Below are 13,988 nucleotides of genomic sequence, written 5' to 3'. Positions count from 1 at the left end.
GCATAAATGATACTTTTGGTTCTTCTTACTTTATTTTGTAGCAGTTCACTGAAGCCTTTTCCATGTCAAATTTGAAACAATTTATTTCCTCATTTCAAATAATATTCTATCACATTCATATACTACAACTTTTTTGACATTTCTGAATTAATAGACATCCCCAGTTTCCAATTTTTTATAATCTATCACAAAAAGAGCTCTTATAAATGAAAAAAGTTTTATATATATATACATATATATATGCGCGCGCACACACACACACACACACACACAGACACACACACACACAGAAAGACAGAAAGACAGAAAGACAGAAAGACAGAAAGACAAAGAGACAGGATTTTTCCCTCCTCTTTTCTTTCAACTTTTTATGAGTATAGGTTTAGCAAAATCGGAGGGAGAGAAATAGAGTCAGAGGAATTTTTTCCACTTTCTTTGAAATTTTTTGAATTTAGGTTTGGCAAAGGGCATATGCACTATTTATTTAGTAACTTTTTCTGTACTTGTCCATAAACTTTCCTGAATAGCTGTTTTGAGCCACAGATCCACCAGCCATAAATCTCCAAAGTCCCTCCAATATTGGCCGTACTCTTTTTTAGTTGTCTGATTGGGTGTGAGATGGAATCTCAAAATGCCCTTAAAAGGCATTTCTCTTATTGATATTGATTTGTGATTTGGAGCATTCTCTCATAGGATTATGGATAACCTGGGTTTCTTACCTTGAGATCTGCCCATTCTTATCCTAAGACCATTTATAACAGAAATACTTCATATTCTTATAAATATTGGATCTGTTCTTTACATACATATATATACACACACACAAACACACACACACACACACACACACACACACACACACACACACACATATATATATATATGGAAATGAGACCTTTATCAAAGAAATATATATTAATACTGGAAATGAGACCTTTATCAAAGAAATTTGTATTAAAAGGGGAAAAGGGGAGGGGGACAGAGAAAGGGAAGGGGAGTGGGGGGAAAGGGGCAAATAACAAAAGGGAAGGGAAAAGGGAAAAAGGGAAAGGGGAAAGAAAGGGGAGGGTGTGATATAGAAGGGCAAACACACTGAAGGGGGTGGTATTCAGAAACAAAATACTGGGGAATATGGATAAAAGGGAGAAAAATACAAACAGAGGGAAGATAGCATGGAGGGCAATATAAGAATTAGTAATCATAACTTTGAATGTGAATGGGATGAACTCTCCCTTAAAACGTAAGCAAATAGCAGAGTGGATTAAAAACCAGAATCCTACAATATGCTGCTTACAAGAAACTCACGTGAAGCAGAGAGATACATACAGAGTAAAGGTAAAAGGTTGGAGCAAAATATATTTTGTTTCAGCTGAAGTAAAAAAAGCAGGGGTAGCAATCCTTATCTCAGACAAAGCAGCAGGAAAAAATAGATAGCCTTAAAAGAGATAAGGAAGGAAACTTTATCCTCCTAAAAGGTACCAAAGACAATAAAGTCATTTCAATACTGAATATATATATGCACCCAGTGGGACAGCACCGAAATTCTTAGAGGAGAAGCTGAAAGAACTACGGGAAGACATAGACAGCAAAACTCTACCAGTGGGAAACCTCAACATCCCACTCTCAGATCTAGATAAATCGAATCATAAAATAAACAAGAAAAAAGTTAAGGAGGTAGATTGCTAGAAAAATTAGATATAGAGGAATTATGGAAGAAACTGAACGGGGATAAAAAGAAATATACCTTTTTCTCTGCAGTACATGGAACTTATACAAAAATCGACCATGTACTAGGACATAAAAACCTAATGATCAACAAATTATAGAAAGAATTAACCATTTTATCCTAGATAATGATAATAATGAAACAACATAACAAAACCTATGGGTTTCATTCAAAGCGACTCTCAGGGGATATATTATAGCTCTAAATGCTTACATGAATAAATTGGAGAAACAGGAAATCAATGAATTATATATGCAACTAAAAAATTAGAAAAAGAACAAATAAAAAATCCCCAAATAAATACCAAATTAGAAATTCTAAAAATTAAAGGAGAAATCAATAAAACCAAAAGCAAAAAAACTATTGAATTAATAAATAAAACCAAAAGCTGGTATTATGAAAAAAACAATAAAATTGATAAACCTCTGGTCAATCTGATTAAAAAAAAGAAAGAAAAAATTGCTAGTATCATAAATGAAAAAGGTGAACTCACCACCAATGAGGAGGAAATTAAAGTAATAATTTGAAATTATTTTGCCCAACTCTATGCCAATAAATTTAATAATCTATGTGAAATGGATGAATATTTACAAAAATATAAGTTGCCCAGGTTAAATGAAGAAGAGATTAAATACCTAAACAACCCTATCTCAGAAAAAGAAATTCAACAAGCAATCATTCAATATTGTATTAGAAATGTTAGCATCAGTAATTAGAGAAAAAAAGAAACTGAAGGAATTAGAATTGGGAAGGAAGAGACAAAACTCTCACTCTTTGCAGATGACATGATGGTGTACCTAGAAAATCCCAAAAGATCATCAAAAAAACTACTGGAAACAATTAGCAATTTTAGCAAAGTTGCAAGCTATAAAATAAACCCTCATGAATCCTCAACTTTTCTATATATGTCATATGTCTAGCAAGATACAGCAAGAAGAGCTAGAAAGAGAAATCCTATTAAAAGTAACCTCAGACAATATAAAATACTTGGGAGTCTATTTGCCAAGACAGACTCAGAATCTTTTTGAAAATAATTATAAAACACTTCTCACACAAATTAAATCAGATTTAAATAACTGGGCAAATATCAACTGCCATGGATAGGTAGAGTTATTATAATAAAAATGACAATTCTACCAAAACTAAACTATCTGATTAGTGCCGTACCAATCAAAATTCCAAAAAATTACTTTAAATGAGTAAGAAAAAATTCTAAGTAAATTCATATGGAGAAATAAAAAGTCAAGAATTGCCAGGAGCTTAATGAAAAAAAGTGCAAAAGAAGGTGGCTTATCCCTCCTTGATCTAAAATTATATTATAAAGCATCAGACATCAAAACCGTTTGGTATTGGCTAAAAAATAGAGTAGTGGACCAGTGGAATAGACTAGGAGCAGGAGATGATTATAGTAAACTGCTGTTTGATAAACACAAAGAATCCAGCCATTGGGATAAAAACTCCCTCTTTGATAAAAACTGCTGGGATAATTGGAGGTTAGTATAGATTAGACCAACACCTAACACCCTTTACCAAGATAAGATCCAAATGGTTACAGGAATTAGACATAAAAAACAATACTGTAAGCAAATTAGAAGATCAAGTGCTAGTTTAACTGTCAGATCTATGGAAAGGGGAGCAGTTTATGACTAAGGAAGAGTTGGAGAACATCACCAAAAACCAATTAGATGATTTCAATTACATTAAATTAAAAAGCTTTTGCACAGATAAAAACCAATGTAACCAAGATCAAAAGAAATGTAGTAAATTGGGAAACAATCTTTACAACTAATGACTCTGACAAAGGACTCATTTCTAAAATATACAGAGAACATATTTTTAAAACAAAAAGTCATTGCCCAATTGACAAATCCTCAAGGATATGCAAAGGCAATTTACAGATGAGGAGATCAAAGCAATTCACAGCCATATGAAAAAATGCTCTAAATCATTAATTATTAGAGAAATGCAAATTAAAGCTTCTCTGAGGTACCACCTCACACCTCTCAGATTGGCCAAAATAACCAGAAAGGAAAATGATCATTGTTGGAAGGGTTGTGGGAAATCTGGGACACTATTACACTTGTTGGTGGAGCTGTGAACTCATCCAACCCTTCTGGAGAGCTATTTGGAACTATGCCAAAAGGGCAACAAAAATGTGCATACCCTTTGACCCAGCAATACCACTACTGAGTCTATAACCTGAAGAGATGATGAAAAAGGGTAAAAACATCACTTGTACAAAAATATTTACAGCAGCCCTGTTTGTGGTGGCAAAGAATTGGAAATCAAGTAAATGTCCTTCACTTGGGGAATGGCTTAGCAAACTGTGGTATATGTATGTCATGGAACACTATTGTTCTATTAGAAACCAGGAGGGACGGGATTTCAGGGAAGTCTGGAGGGATTTGCATGAACTGATGCTGAGTGAGATGAGCAGAACCAGAAAAACACTGTACACCCTAACAGCAACATGGGAGTGATGTTCAACCTTGAAGGACTCGCTCATTCCATCAGTGCACCAATCGGGAACAATTTTGGGCTGTCTGCAAAGGAGAGATTTTTTAACCAATGTCAAATTATATTGAAAATTACTCCTCTGCAGTATATTTGAGATCTAGCACCATTAGGCTCCATTCACACTGCAGTTTAACTAAACCTAACATAGAGATGTCTATACATTATTCCCTATACATATTTTTGTATATGCCAAGGGTACACTTAGGAGGAAGTAATGAATATGTGCACAGGTATATACAAATGACAAGAATATCTCTTTACTAAAGGTATTTACAAGGCTGTATTCATTTAAGTTGGGTTTTTTTAGGTTTTTGCAAGGCAAATGATGTTAAGTGGCTTGCCCAAGGCCACACAGCTAGGTAATTATTAAGTGTCTGAGACCATATTTGAACCCAGGTACTCCTGACTCCAAGGCTTAATCCACTACTCCACCTAGCGGCCCCTTCAATTAAGTTTTGAGATAAAGTTAGGTATAGGGGGCAGCTAGGTGGTGCAGTGGATAGAGCACTGACCTTGGAGTCAGGAGTACCTGAGTTCAAATCCAGCCTCAGACACTTAATAATTACCTAGCTGTGTGACCTTGGTAAGCCACTTAACCCCATTGCCTTGCAAAAATTTTAAAAAAAGCAAAACAAAACAAAACAAAAAGTTAGGTATAATGAATGCTATTTGGTATCAAAGGCACTCTTAAAATAGTTTATGTAAAATTTATTTAAAAAAAGAAGAGAGGGGGGAAAAAACGGGGAGGAGAAGCAACAACTATTGTTTTTTTCTAAGAACTATCATAGGTGAAGAGATTCCAACACTAAGTGTTAACAGTTATAAGTTTTCATGGGGGTTTCAAGGAAATCAAATTTTAAAAAAGTCTAAAAAACTCTCCTGTTTATTTAAGAGGTAACAGAAAATAATTTTTGTCAATGCTCATTTCTCTAGTTTACACCTAGACTTCTGGTCCTGGTTTAAATGAGATATGAAAGGGGCAGCTAGGTGGCGCAGTGGATAAAGCACTGGCCCTGGAGTCAGGAGTACCTGGGTTCAAATCTGGTCTCAGACACTTAATAGTTACCTAGCTGTGTGGCCTTGGGCAAGCCACTTAACCCCATTTGCCTGGCAAAAAAAAAAACTAAAAACTAAAAAAAATGAGATGTGAAATGGGTTCTATTAGGTATGATAATATTGATCTAAGTCCTTTAATCAAAGCAGAGTCAATGGAAACAGGATAATGAAAGAGAAAAAATAAACAATACACAGGGAGAGTTCTCCAGTTAAAGGAAATGGGGTGGAGAAATAAGATGAGAAAAAGAGTCAATATTGCTGAGAAATAAAAAGAAAGCAGAATAGTCCTATAGGAAACCAAATACAATAATTAATATATTCTAACAAAAAAGTCATGATTAAAACTAAATTCAATTAGAATGGTAATAAAACTTCAAAGACAAAAAATATACTGGCCTGCTTTACTTCTAAATCAAAGCGGTCTTTACAAAAATTATTTAAATTCTGCCCAATAACTATATCCTCCAACCAGCTAATCCAATTCAATAATTATATAGGATTATATGGGAAATAACTGAAATATAGGCAGACACTTTTAGTAATTACATTCTGATTTAAGAAATTTAGTGCCATGAGCTCTATAGAAAACAGGAATGGGAGTGCCTTATTTTAAAAGTCATAAATATATGTTTTAAACTGTCACAGGTTTTTTTAAAAGAGCTGCCAGAGACACTTAATGCCTCTGCCTTGCAAAAACCTTTAAAAAAAAAAAAGGAGTTGCCACAGTCATCAAGTGTAATGCCCTCATCGTTTTAAAAATAAGAAAACTGAGGGTCAGATCATAAGTCTCAAGGAAGTTGGTGACAGAATCCAAATGTTGTTCCCTGATTCCCAGTCCTAAGTTCCTTAAGCATAATATTAAACTAATTATCTTGGATATTTAGTATAAACCAGCCCTATGTATAAGTGGATGTTAATGAAAACATAATTAAAACATGCAATAATAGATTATCCAAACAGAAAATCAACTTCTATTAACTTAAATCATCCAGTACCTGATTATAAACCAAGAAGCTTAATGAAGACATAGAGCTCTAAAAAAGTCCAGTTACTTCACCTCATACAAGAAAAAAAAAAACTGGAGCCCTCATCAACCTCTTTCCCACATAACTAAATAAATGAAATAGCAGATCAGTTAAAAACAGCAGCACTATCTCTTCAGGAAAAAACTGATTCATAATAACTTTTATTGTCATTAATAATAACACCTAGAATTTACTTTAACTGGTGCTTTAAGATTTATAAAAGGGTTTTACAAATATTATGCTATTTTTATTCCAATAGGAAGGAGAAATTTAAAGGAATTTTTAAAATGGAAACAATGCTTCAACACAAATTCCTTCTTCAAAACAATGAAGGAAGAGAGAAAGAGGGAATAAGGACTTATATAAAGCATACTTTGTGTCAAGGATTTTGCTAAGCACTTTTTACCAATATCTCATTTGCATCTTATAACACTCTGCTAAGAAGGTGTTATGATTATTCCCTTTTTAATCAGGAAAAACTGAGATTAAACAGAAGTTGTGACTTGCTCAAGGACACATAACTACTACTATGTATCTGAGGCTGCATTTGAATTCAGGTCTTTTCAGACCCTGCATTCTCTCCACTATAATACCATGTGCCTGACTTTCAAGGGTTACAATGAGTGTAGAACACAATACATGTTGTCAGACTTGGTTAATATGTTGGTTAGTTGTCTTGAACTGAGTTTTTTTTCCTATTTATTATTTTGTTATAAAGGAAGGCTAATTTGTTTACTCTAAAAAAATAACTAAAATTTTAAAAGTTTTGGCACTTGAGGGAATAAATCAATTACACTTAAAATGCCAGAAAAATGTCTTATTGCATATTAATTAGAACCCTGGTCAATAGTTGTAATTGGTATTTATTACATCATATTAAAAACATCTTTTGGGGAAGCTAGGTGGCACAGTGGATAGAGCACCAGCCCTGGAGTAAGGAGTACCTGAGTTGAAACCTGGCCTCAGACACTTAATCATTATCTAGCTGTGTGGCCTTGGGCAAGCCACTTAAAATCCTAAAAAAATAAAAAATCTTTTAACTATTAGGATTTTTTTTTTTTTAGGTTTTTGCAAGGCAAACGGGGTTAAGTGGCTTGCCCAAGGCCACACAGCTAGGTAATGATTAAGTGTCTGAGACTGCATTTAAACCCAGGTACTCCTGACTCCAAGGCTGGTGCTCTATCCACTTTGCCACCTAGCCGCCCCTATTATGATTTTTTTTAAAAAGTCATAAAAAATTTTACAATAGTTCAGTTACATAAAGGGACCAGGGTTACTAAGTATAAACAAATTATCTTTGACTCACCATCAATAACATGAAGCTATACATTTGGATTTTAAATGCACTGACCAAACTATCCAAACACAAATCACTTGACCTAGAGCCTGACATTTGATTCTTATCTAATGTGGGCTGACCACATTTTTAATCTATTCCCTTAAAGATAAAACTCCTCAAAAGTTTCATGAATCATTAATAAATGAAACAAGTAAATTAGTTAATTCACTATAGAGGAAAATATATGCATTGCTTTCCTCACAGTAACTTGATGGCAAAGACAATATAAGAAAGTCCTATCTGACAATGAGAAAAAAATTAATCTCAAAAAGTTTAAGAGGCTTGTCCCAGAGACAAAATAAGGAGTACTTGACTTCAACTTAGATCTTCTTACTTCAAAATCCAATATACTTTTCACCATTCTATGCAGCTTTATGCAAAACAAAACAAAACAAAAAAAATAAATTAAACAAGATCTCCTTTTATTGAACAATTTGCTACCTTGCATTATGTTTTTCAGAACTATCAAGAATTACTTCCATATATCAGAATGGTCAATAACTATCAATCAAAGAATGATTCAGACTAGATTAGGGACTCTTTTCTTTATTTGAAAATTGGGAGATGTACCTTCTTTCAATCCTGAAACACAGCTCCTATTCTTCACATTATTTTGGACCCCCAACATTACGTGTCATGAACAGATTTTTTTAGTCCCTAGCATACAGTTTATCATGATCTCAAGTACAACTAAGTGCTCTCTTATCTTCTACTTATTTACCTTCAGCATCATCTTCATATTACCATTAATATCAATTCTACTTAAAGTTTCTATAACTTTGCTACTGAGAATTTTTTTTGGGGGGGGGGAGACATTCCTATGGATTTTTCACTAGTGTAGGAAACTTTGGTTAAGTAAATTCCTTCTCCCAAAGAAACTCACCAATTGGTATAGAACTTATAGCCTTACAAGAGTATTTAACCAAGGTTATATAGCCAGTATATGTCAGAGGATGAGCTGGAACCTGACTCCAAGGTCAATCCTAATCCACTACACTATGCTATCTATTAAGCACACTTTATTATCTTCTAATTTTACAAATATTAAAATACGCTTAGAGTATATTTAGGTATCTGACTAACCAAAATAGTGCTTTTCACTGCAACATCAAGTAACAGGTCGCTTAAACAAAGAAGCTTAGGAAATAATAGGCATTAGAACTAGCAACCCAGTTATAAAATAGCTCCAAAGAACCCTGTTCAAAATGCATCCCACAGAGTAATTTTATGCAGCCCACCTGTGGGTTTATTAAATGCTTTAGTAAAGGAAGTCAAGCAGAACTCTCACTAAAATGGCAAATCAAAATATATTGTTTCAATAAAAACTTTTAAAAGTAAGGTTGGGCAGCCCAGTTGTAGACAGCTAAAGATTAAAACTCAAGACTTCTGGCTCAAATGTAGTACCATTTTTCATTGTTATGTTCCTTCTCCCAGAAGGATTTCAGAGTCATGTAAGAAAAAGTTATATGGAATCTCAAGTCATATAGTTCCTCCTCTTCATTTTACAAATGAGGAAACAAACCCAGTGAGAGTAATTCATAATAAATAAAAAAGGAAGACTACTCAGTAAAAATTTGCCACCAGAAATGTTAGAGATAAGACTATGCTATAAGAATATCTTACATATAACCATAAAACAAACCTTTTTAGGTTTTCAGACTCTTTCAAGGCCAATTCTTCAGCTACTCTTCTTCTTATTTCTTCATTAGCTATAATTGAGAAAAAAATAATGCATAAGTATTTAAATAAAAATACCACTAGAAAACAATGTATCAAATTTTTCTAAGTCTGACTGTCCTAGGAATTAGGAAATCATACTACAGAAACAATGTAATCAAAATTTCCCTAATGGTTTTAGGAGAGTTTTATTCTCCAGTCTAAAAATAAATGGATTCTAGCATTTTTTTAAACATCTAACAATCTCATGAAACTATTTACTGCCTAGAAGAACCAGAGACATTACATAAAGTTACTGTGAATATAATGTGTAATTCTTAAAACTGTCTTGGAAGTACACTGACAGGAAATGATAAACAATCATAAACAACCATAGTGTAAAGCATACTCAACTTCACTCCTTCACATTGTCTAGTCCATTCTTCTTCCACAGGAGTCCTGGCATGCATCATCCTCTCTACTAGCACAGTTACCTTACCTTACCTTTCTCGCTCAGGTCTGCATCACTTTTCATGTGTAATGTAATAATTATCTTCTTACTAGTGTTCCTGCCTAATCTTTATCCCCATTCCAATCTCAACTCCACAAATGCCCAAAAGAGATATTCTTAAGATAGGCGTAACCATAAGATTCTCCTGATTAAAGGAGATTCAAATAGAATCAATATTTTAGAATCAAACAGAAGCTTCTCTGTTCAGTACTTAGAGCACTGGTCTTGTTACAAATCATTCCCCTCCATGCTTTCTATTTTACAGGTCTTTCCCAACATTTCACCTCTTCCCTTGAAGCACTGGCCATACTTCTCTGGGACTTCCGGTTCCTTTCACATTTTTAGAATTCTTAGATCCCGTCAAAATCAAAGGCAAGGGTCCCATCCCAAAGGAAACCTTATCTGATCCTTCTATACTGAGCTACAAATGCTAGTTCCAAAAAAGAAAAAAAAACTTTGTATTTACTTTTTATATATTATGCATCTACTTCTATATTTGTTTCTTCAATAGAGTGTAAGATAACTGAGTCTTACTTTTGTCTTTGAATTACTAAAGTCAGCAAAGTACCTGGCACTTAGGAGGTGCTTAATAAAATTATCATCTTTGAAACTTTCATTTTTATTAGAGAAATTATCTTTGTTATTATAGAGATTTTACAGATTGACTGAAAAACAAGCAAGGAACATTGAAGTTTTATTTTCAAATATACCAAATTCAAATTCAGGTATCAAACAGTTTAAAAAAGTAGCACAGAAAAAAAAATAGCACAGACCAGAACTAAAGGCATAGTAAATGCTAAATAAATACTTCTAAAACCTAAATTTGTCTTTAAGATTAAAAGATTTTGTATGGTCTGTTTTATAAGAAATTCCTATCAAAAGTTCTAAAAGCATATTAAAACACCCCTCCATTACTATGCCCAATCCCACATAAATTATAGGAGCTTTTCAGTCAAGTCCCTCAGGAGAAGGAAGCTTCGACTCCATTAAAATCTTATTACCAAACACATGTGGCAGGATGGCAGACAAGTATGAAAGACAAGAAATGCCCTGTGATGGCAGAAGATATCTAGATGGACAATGATTGGGAGGAAACATGGAGTGGGAGGCTAATTTAGGCGATTTAAAAACAAAGATAAAAATATTTTTTAAAAGAAATCAATTGCTACAAAATACATCTGTAAGGATAGCAGACAAGTATTAAAGGCATAACTCTTTAAGAACATCTAGTTATAGAATGATTAAAAAAAGATAATGATTCTGAAATACAAGAATAAAATATTCAAAGACCAAGAAGTTATGGGCAATCCTCTCCTAAGATATATAGAGAGGAAATTTCAGTAGAACAAAGTATGTTTCCATATGCTTAGCTAAACTGGAGTAACTGTCATTATGGAAGAAAAATGATGTTTTTAAATCATTTTTAATATGAGAAAGGAAAAACAGTAAAGGTCAGGTAATTTTTCAAAGAAAAGACTTAGGGCTAAAGATGGAAATCTTAATAGGAAATGTGTAAATAAAGTTGTCAAAAAATAATTCTATTTTTCATTTTATTCCAAAAATTTTCATCCAATTATTCATAAAAAATTCAAAGATGATTAAGAAATTTTCTGAAGACTTTTAGCCAAGATAGTAAACTTAATTGAGGCAGGCAACCCAGTTCTCAAATTATTACTGAAGGGGAAAAAAACCTAATAATCACACCAAACTATAATACTACAAATAAGAAACTACAGTAAGTGATTTCTTCCAAAGAAAATGCATACAAAGTTAAATTAAAGAAGTTAGATCCTAAAATATCTTCTAGTTATCATGGACCATTCTGATATATGGAAGTAATTCTTGATAGTTCTGAAAACACAATGCAAGGTAGCAAATTGTTTAATAAAACAAGATCAATAGTTTTGTTTTGCATAAAGCAGCATAGAGTGGTGAAAAGTATATTGGATTTTGAAGCAAAAGTCTGAACTAACCTAGGCAAAAAATGTTAACATCTCATGCAACCAGGTGATAGTTATAGAAACTTAGAGCTGCCAAGCTATCTACCCAGAGGTAGTTAGAATAGACAGCTCCTCCAAGAAAGCCCTAGAGTAACTGGAAAAACCACAGCAGGTGAATAAAAAGGAAGAAAGGCAGTAACCTCATTGCATGAGGCAATGCAAAGGCCCAAATAATGTAATCTTAGGGTTTTTTAGATTTAAAGCACTCAGACCTAAGATGACAGAGAGCCAAGAAGATTCAGTGCTCTGAGTCTCAAATGGAAAGTCATATCTCTCTTTGAGTTCCTGTCTGCTAAGAGGTAGCCCTGGGTATCACAGGACTACCAGCAATTTAACTACTTGCCCCCTTCAAAGATCCTTTCTCCAAATGCACAGATAGTCTGCCTGGATTCATTCCTTAGTGATTAGCATATTCTTCTCACACTATCATATTCTTACCAATCAATGATTCAGAATGCCCAGCTTTCAATTCACAAACTTCATTCCCTAATCCAAACTGTTAGTTTCTTAATACTGTCCCCCTAAATTCAATTCCCCAAATATCTTACCTCATAGCAGCCTCCTTCTTTCACTAACAAATTTGTTTCATCTTAAATACTTTCTTTTCCCTTTCCTCCACCTTTTGGCTCCCACTGAGACCTGGTTTCCTCTGAATGCCAAAAAAATTTCTGGCCAACTGTTCCTAACTACCCAATAACTGGTTAAGGTAGGGAAGTCAGACTATTGCTTCATCCACAATGGCCATTCCATATTCTTCTCCCATCATAACCATTCAGTAACCTCTTTTCCTTTGAAGTTCATTTACTAAATTTATCACTCATTCTAGTACTTCCATCTAATCTAGGTACTCTTACTCAGAGTTCAATTCAAGCCAAAGTCTCTCTTCCAGTTCCTATACTTATAAAATGAGATTGCCACATATATAGATTGACAAACCTTTAAAAATCCTAATTTTCAAGTTCCTATATCTAGTCAATTATGATGTATTTCTAGGCTACACTTAAAAGATATTTTATCTTGTTATCACTTAAAAATGCTAGGAGGCAGCTGGGTGGCGCAGTGGATAAGAGCACTGGCCCTGAAGTCAGGAGTACCTGAGTTCAAATCTGGCCTCAAACACCTAATTACCTAGCTGTGTGGCCTTGGGCAAGCCACTTAATCCCATTGCCTTGCAAAAAAAGAAATACTCCCATTCCCTGTTTATCTGATCATAGTCATCTCTATATTATCCTCTCATTCATTTTCCCTTGTCTAGGTCCAACCTTGGATTATTCCCACCATCAGTCAAATATACTCCTAATCAGGTTTTTCTCTAAGATGAGGAAAAATTGAAAAATACTTTGAGTTAACTAAAAACTTATGTTACATAAGCATAACTGGATCCTAAAGTGAAATTCCAATAGTAGAAAAGGGGTAACAAACTGAGAAGGGGCAAGTCCTGAGAGGAAGAGGAAGAGAGCCTGTGGAAATAGAGTTGCCTTAAAGATTAAGCAAAAATAAAAGAAACGGGGGCAGTTAGGTGGCACAGTAGATAGAGCACCAATGCTGGAGTTGGGAGGATCTGAGTTCAAATTTGGTCTCAGACACTTAATAACTGTTTAGCTGAATGACCTTGGACAAGTCACACCCAAGTCACCCATTGCCTTAAATAAATAAAAAAAAAGGAATAAAGTACCATCTTTAAAGAGGAATTGGAATCCTTTTTTTTAATTCTTCCTACCTTAGAACTACACAGCAATGTGGAAATATAATCTACTGACCTTTCCTGGAAAGAAGCCCAATACAAAAGTCTTAGAAACATCACAGTCAAAATCAGAGCTCCCATGTCGAAGAAAAAAATACTGCAAGCAATCAAAAAGACTTCAAATAACCAGGAGGGATGGGATTCAGGGAAGCTTGGAAGTATTTGCATGAACTAATGCTGAGCGAGATGAGCAGAACCAGAAGAACAATGTACACCAAAACAGAAACATGGGGGTGATGACCAACCTTGATGGACTTGCTCATTCCATCAGTGCAACAATCAGGGACAATTTTGGGGTATCTGTGATGGGGAATACCATCTGTATCCAGAGAAAGAATTATGGACTTTGAACAAAGACCAAAGACTATTACGGTCAAATTAGGGGGGAAAAATTATATTATTAAGTAATTTTAC

General features: G+C 34.1%; 1 protein-coding gene across 1 annotated transcript in view; it reads right to left on the bottom strand.

Annotated features, from left to right (window-relative positions):
- CHCHD3 (coiled-coil-helix-coiled-coil-helix domain containing 3) overlaps nt 1–13,988 on the bottom strand; it is a 352,444-nt gene that overhangs the window by 262,962 nt on the left and 75,494 nt on the right. The window contains exon 3 of the mRNA XM_074193666.1: nt 9,306–9,372. Within this exon, the coding sequence (XP_074049767.1) occupies nt 9,306–9,372 (67 nt within the window). The remainder of the gene's footprint in view (nt 1–9,305; nt 9,373–13,988) is intronic.

Source organism: Macrotis lagotis, chromosome 7 (assembly GCF_037893015.1).
Source record: "Macrotis lagotis isolate mMagLag1 chromosome 7, bilby.v1.9.chrom.fasta, whole genome shotgun sequence".
Taxonomy (NCBI): Eukaryota; Metazoa; Chordata; class Mammalia; order Peramelemorphia; family Peramelidae; genus Macrotis; species Macrotis lagotis.
This window is presented reverse-complemented; position numbering and strand designations above follow the sequence as displayed.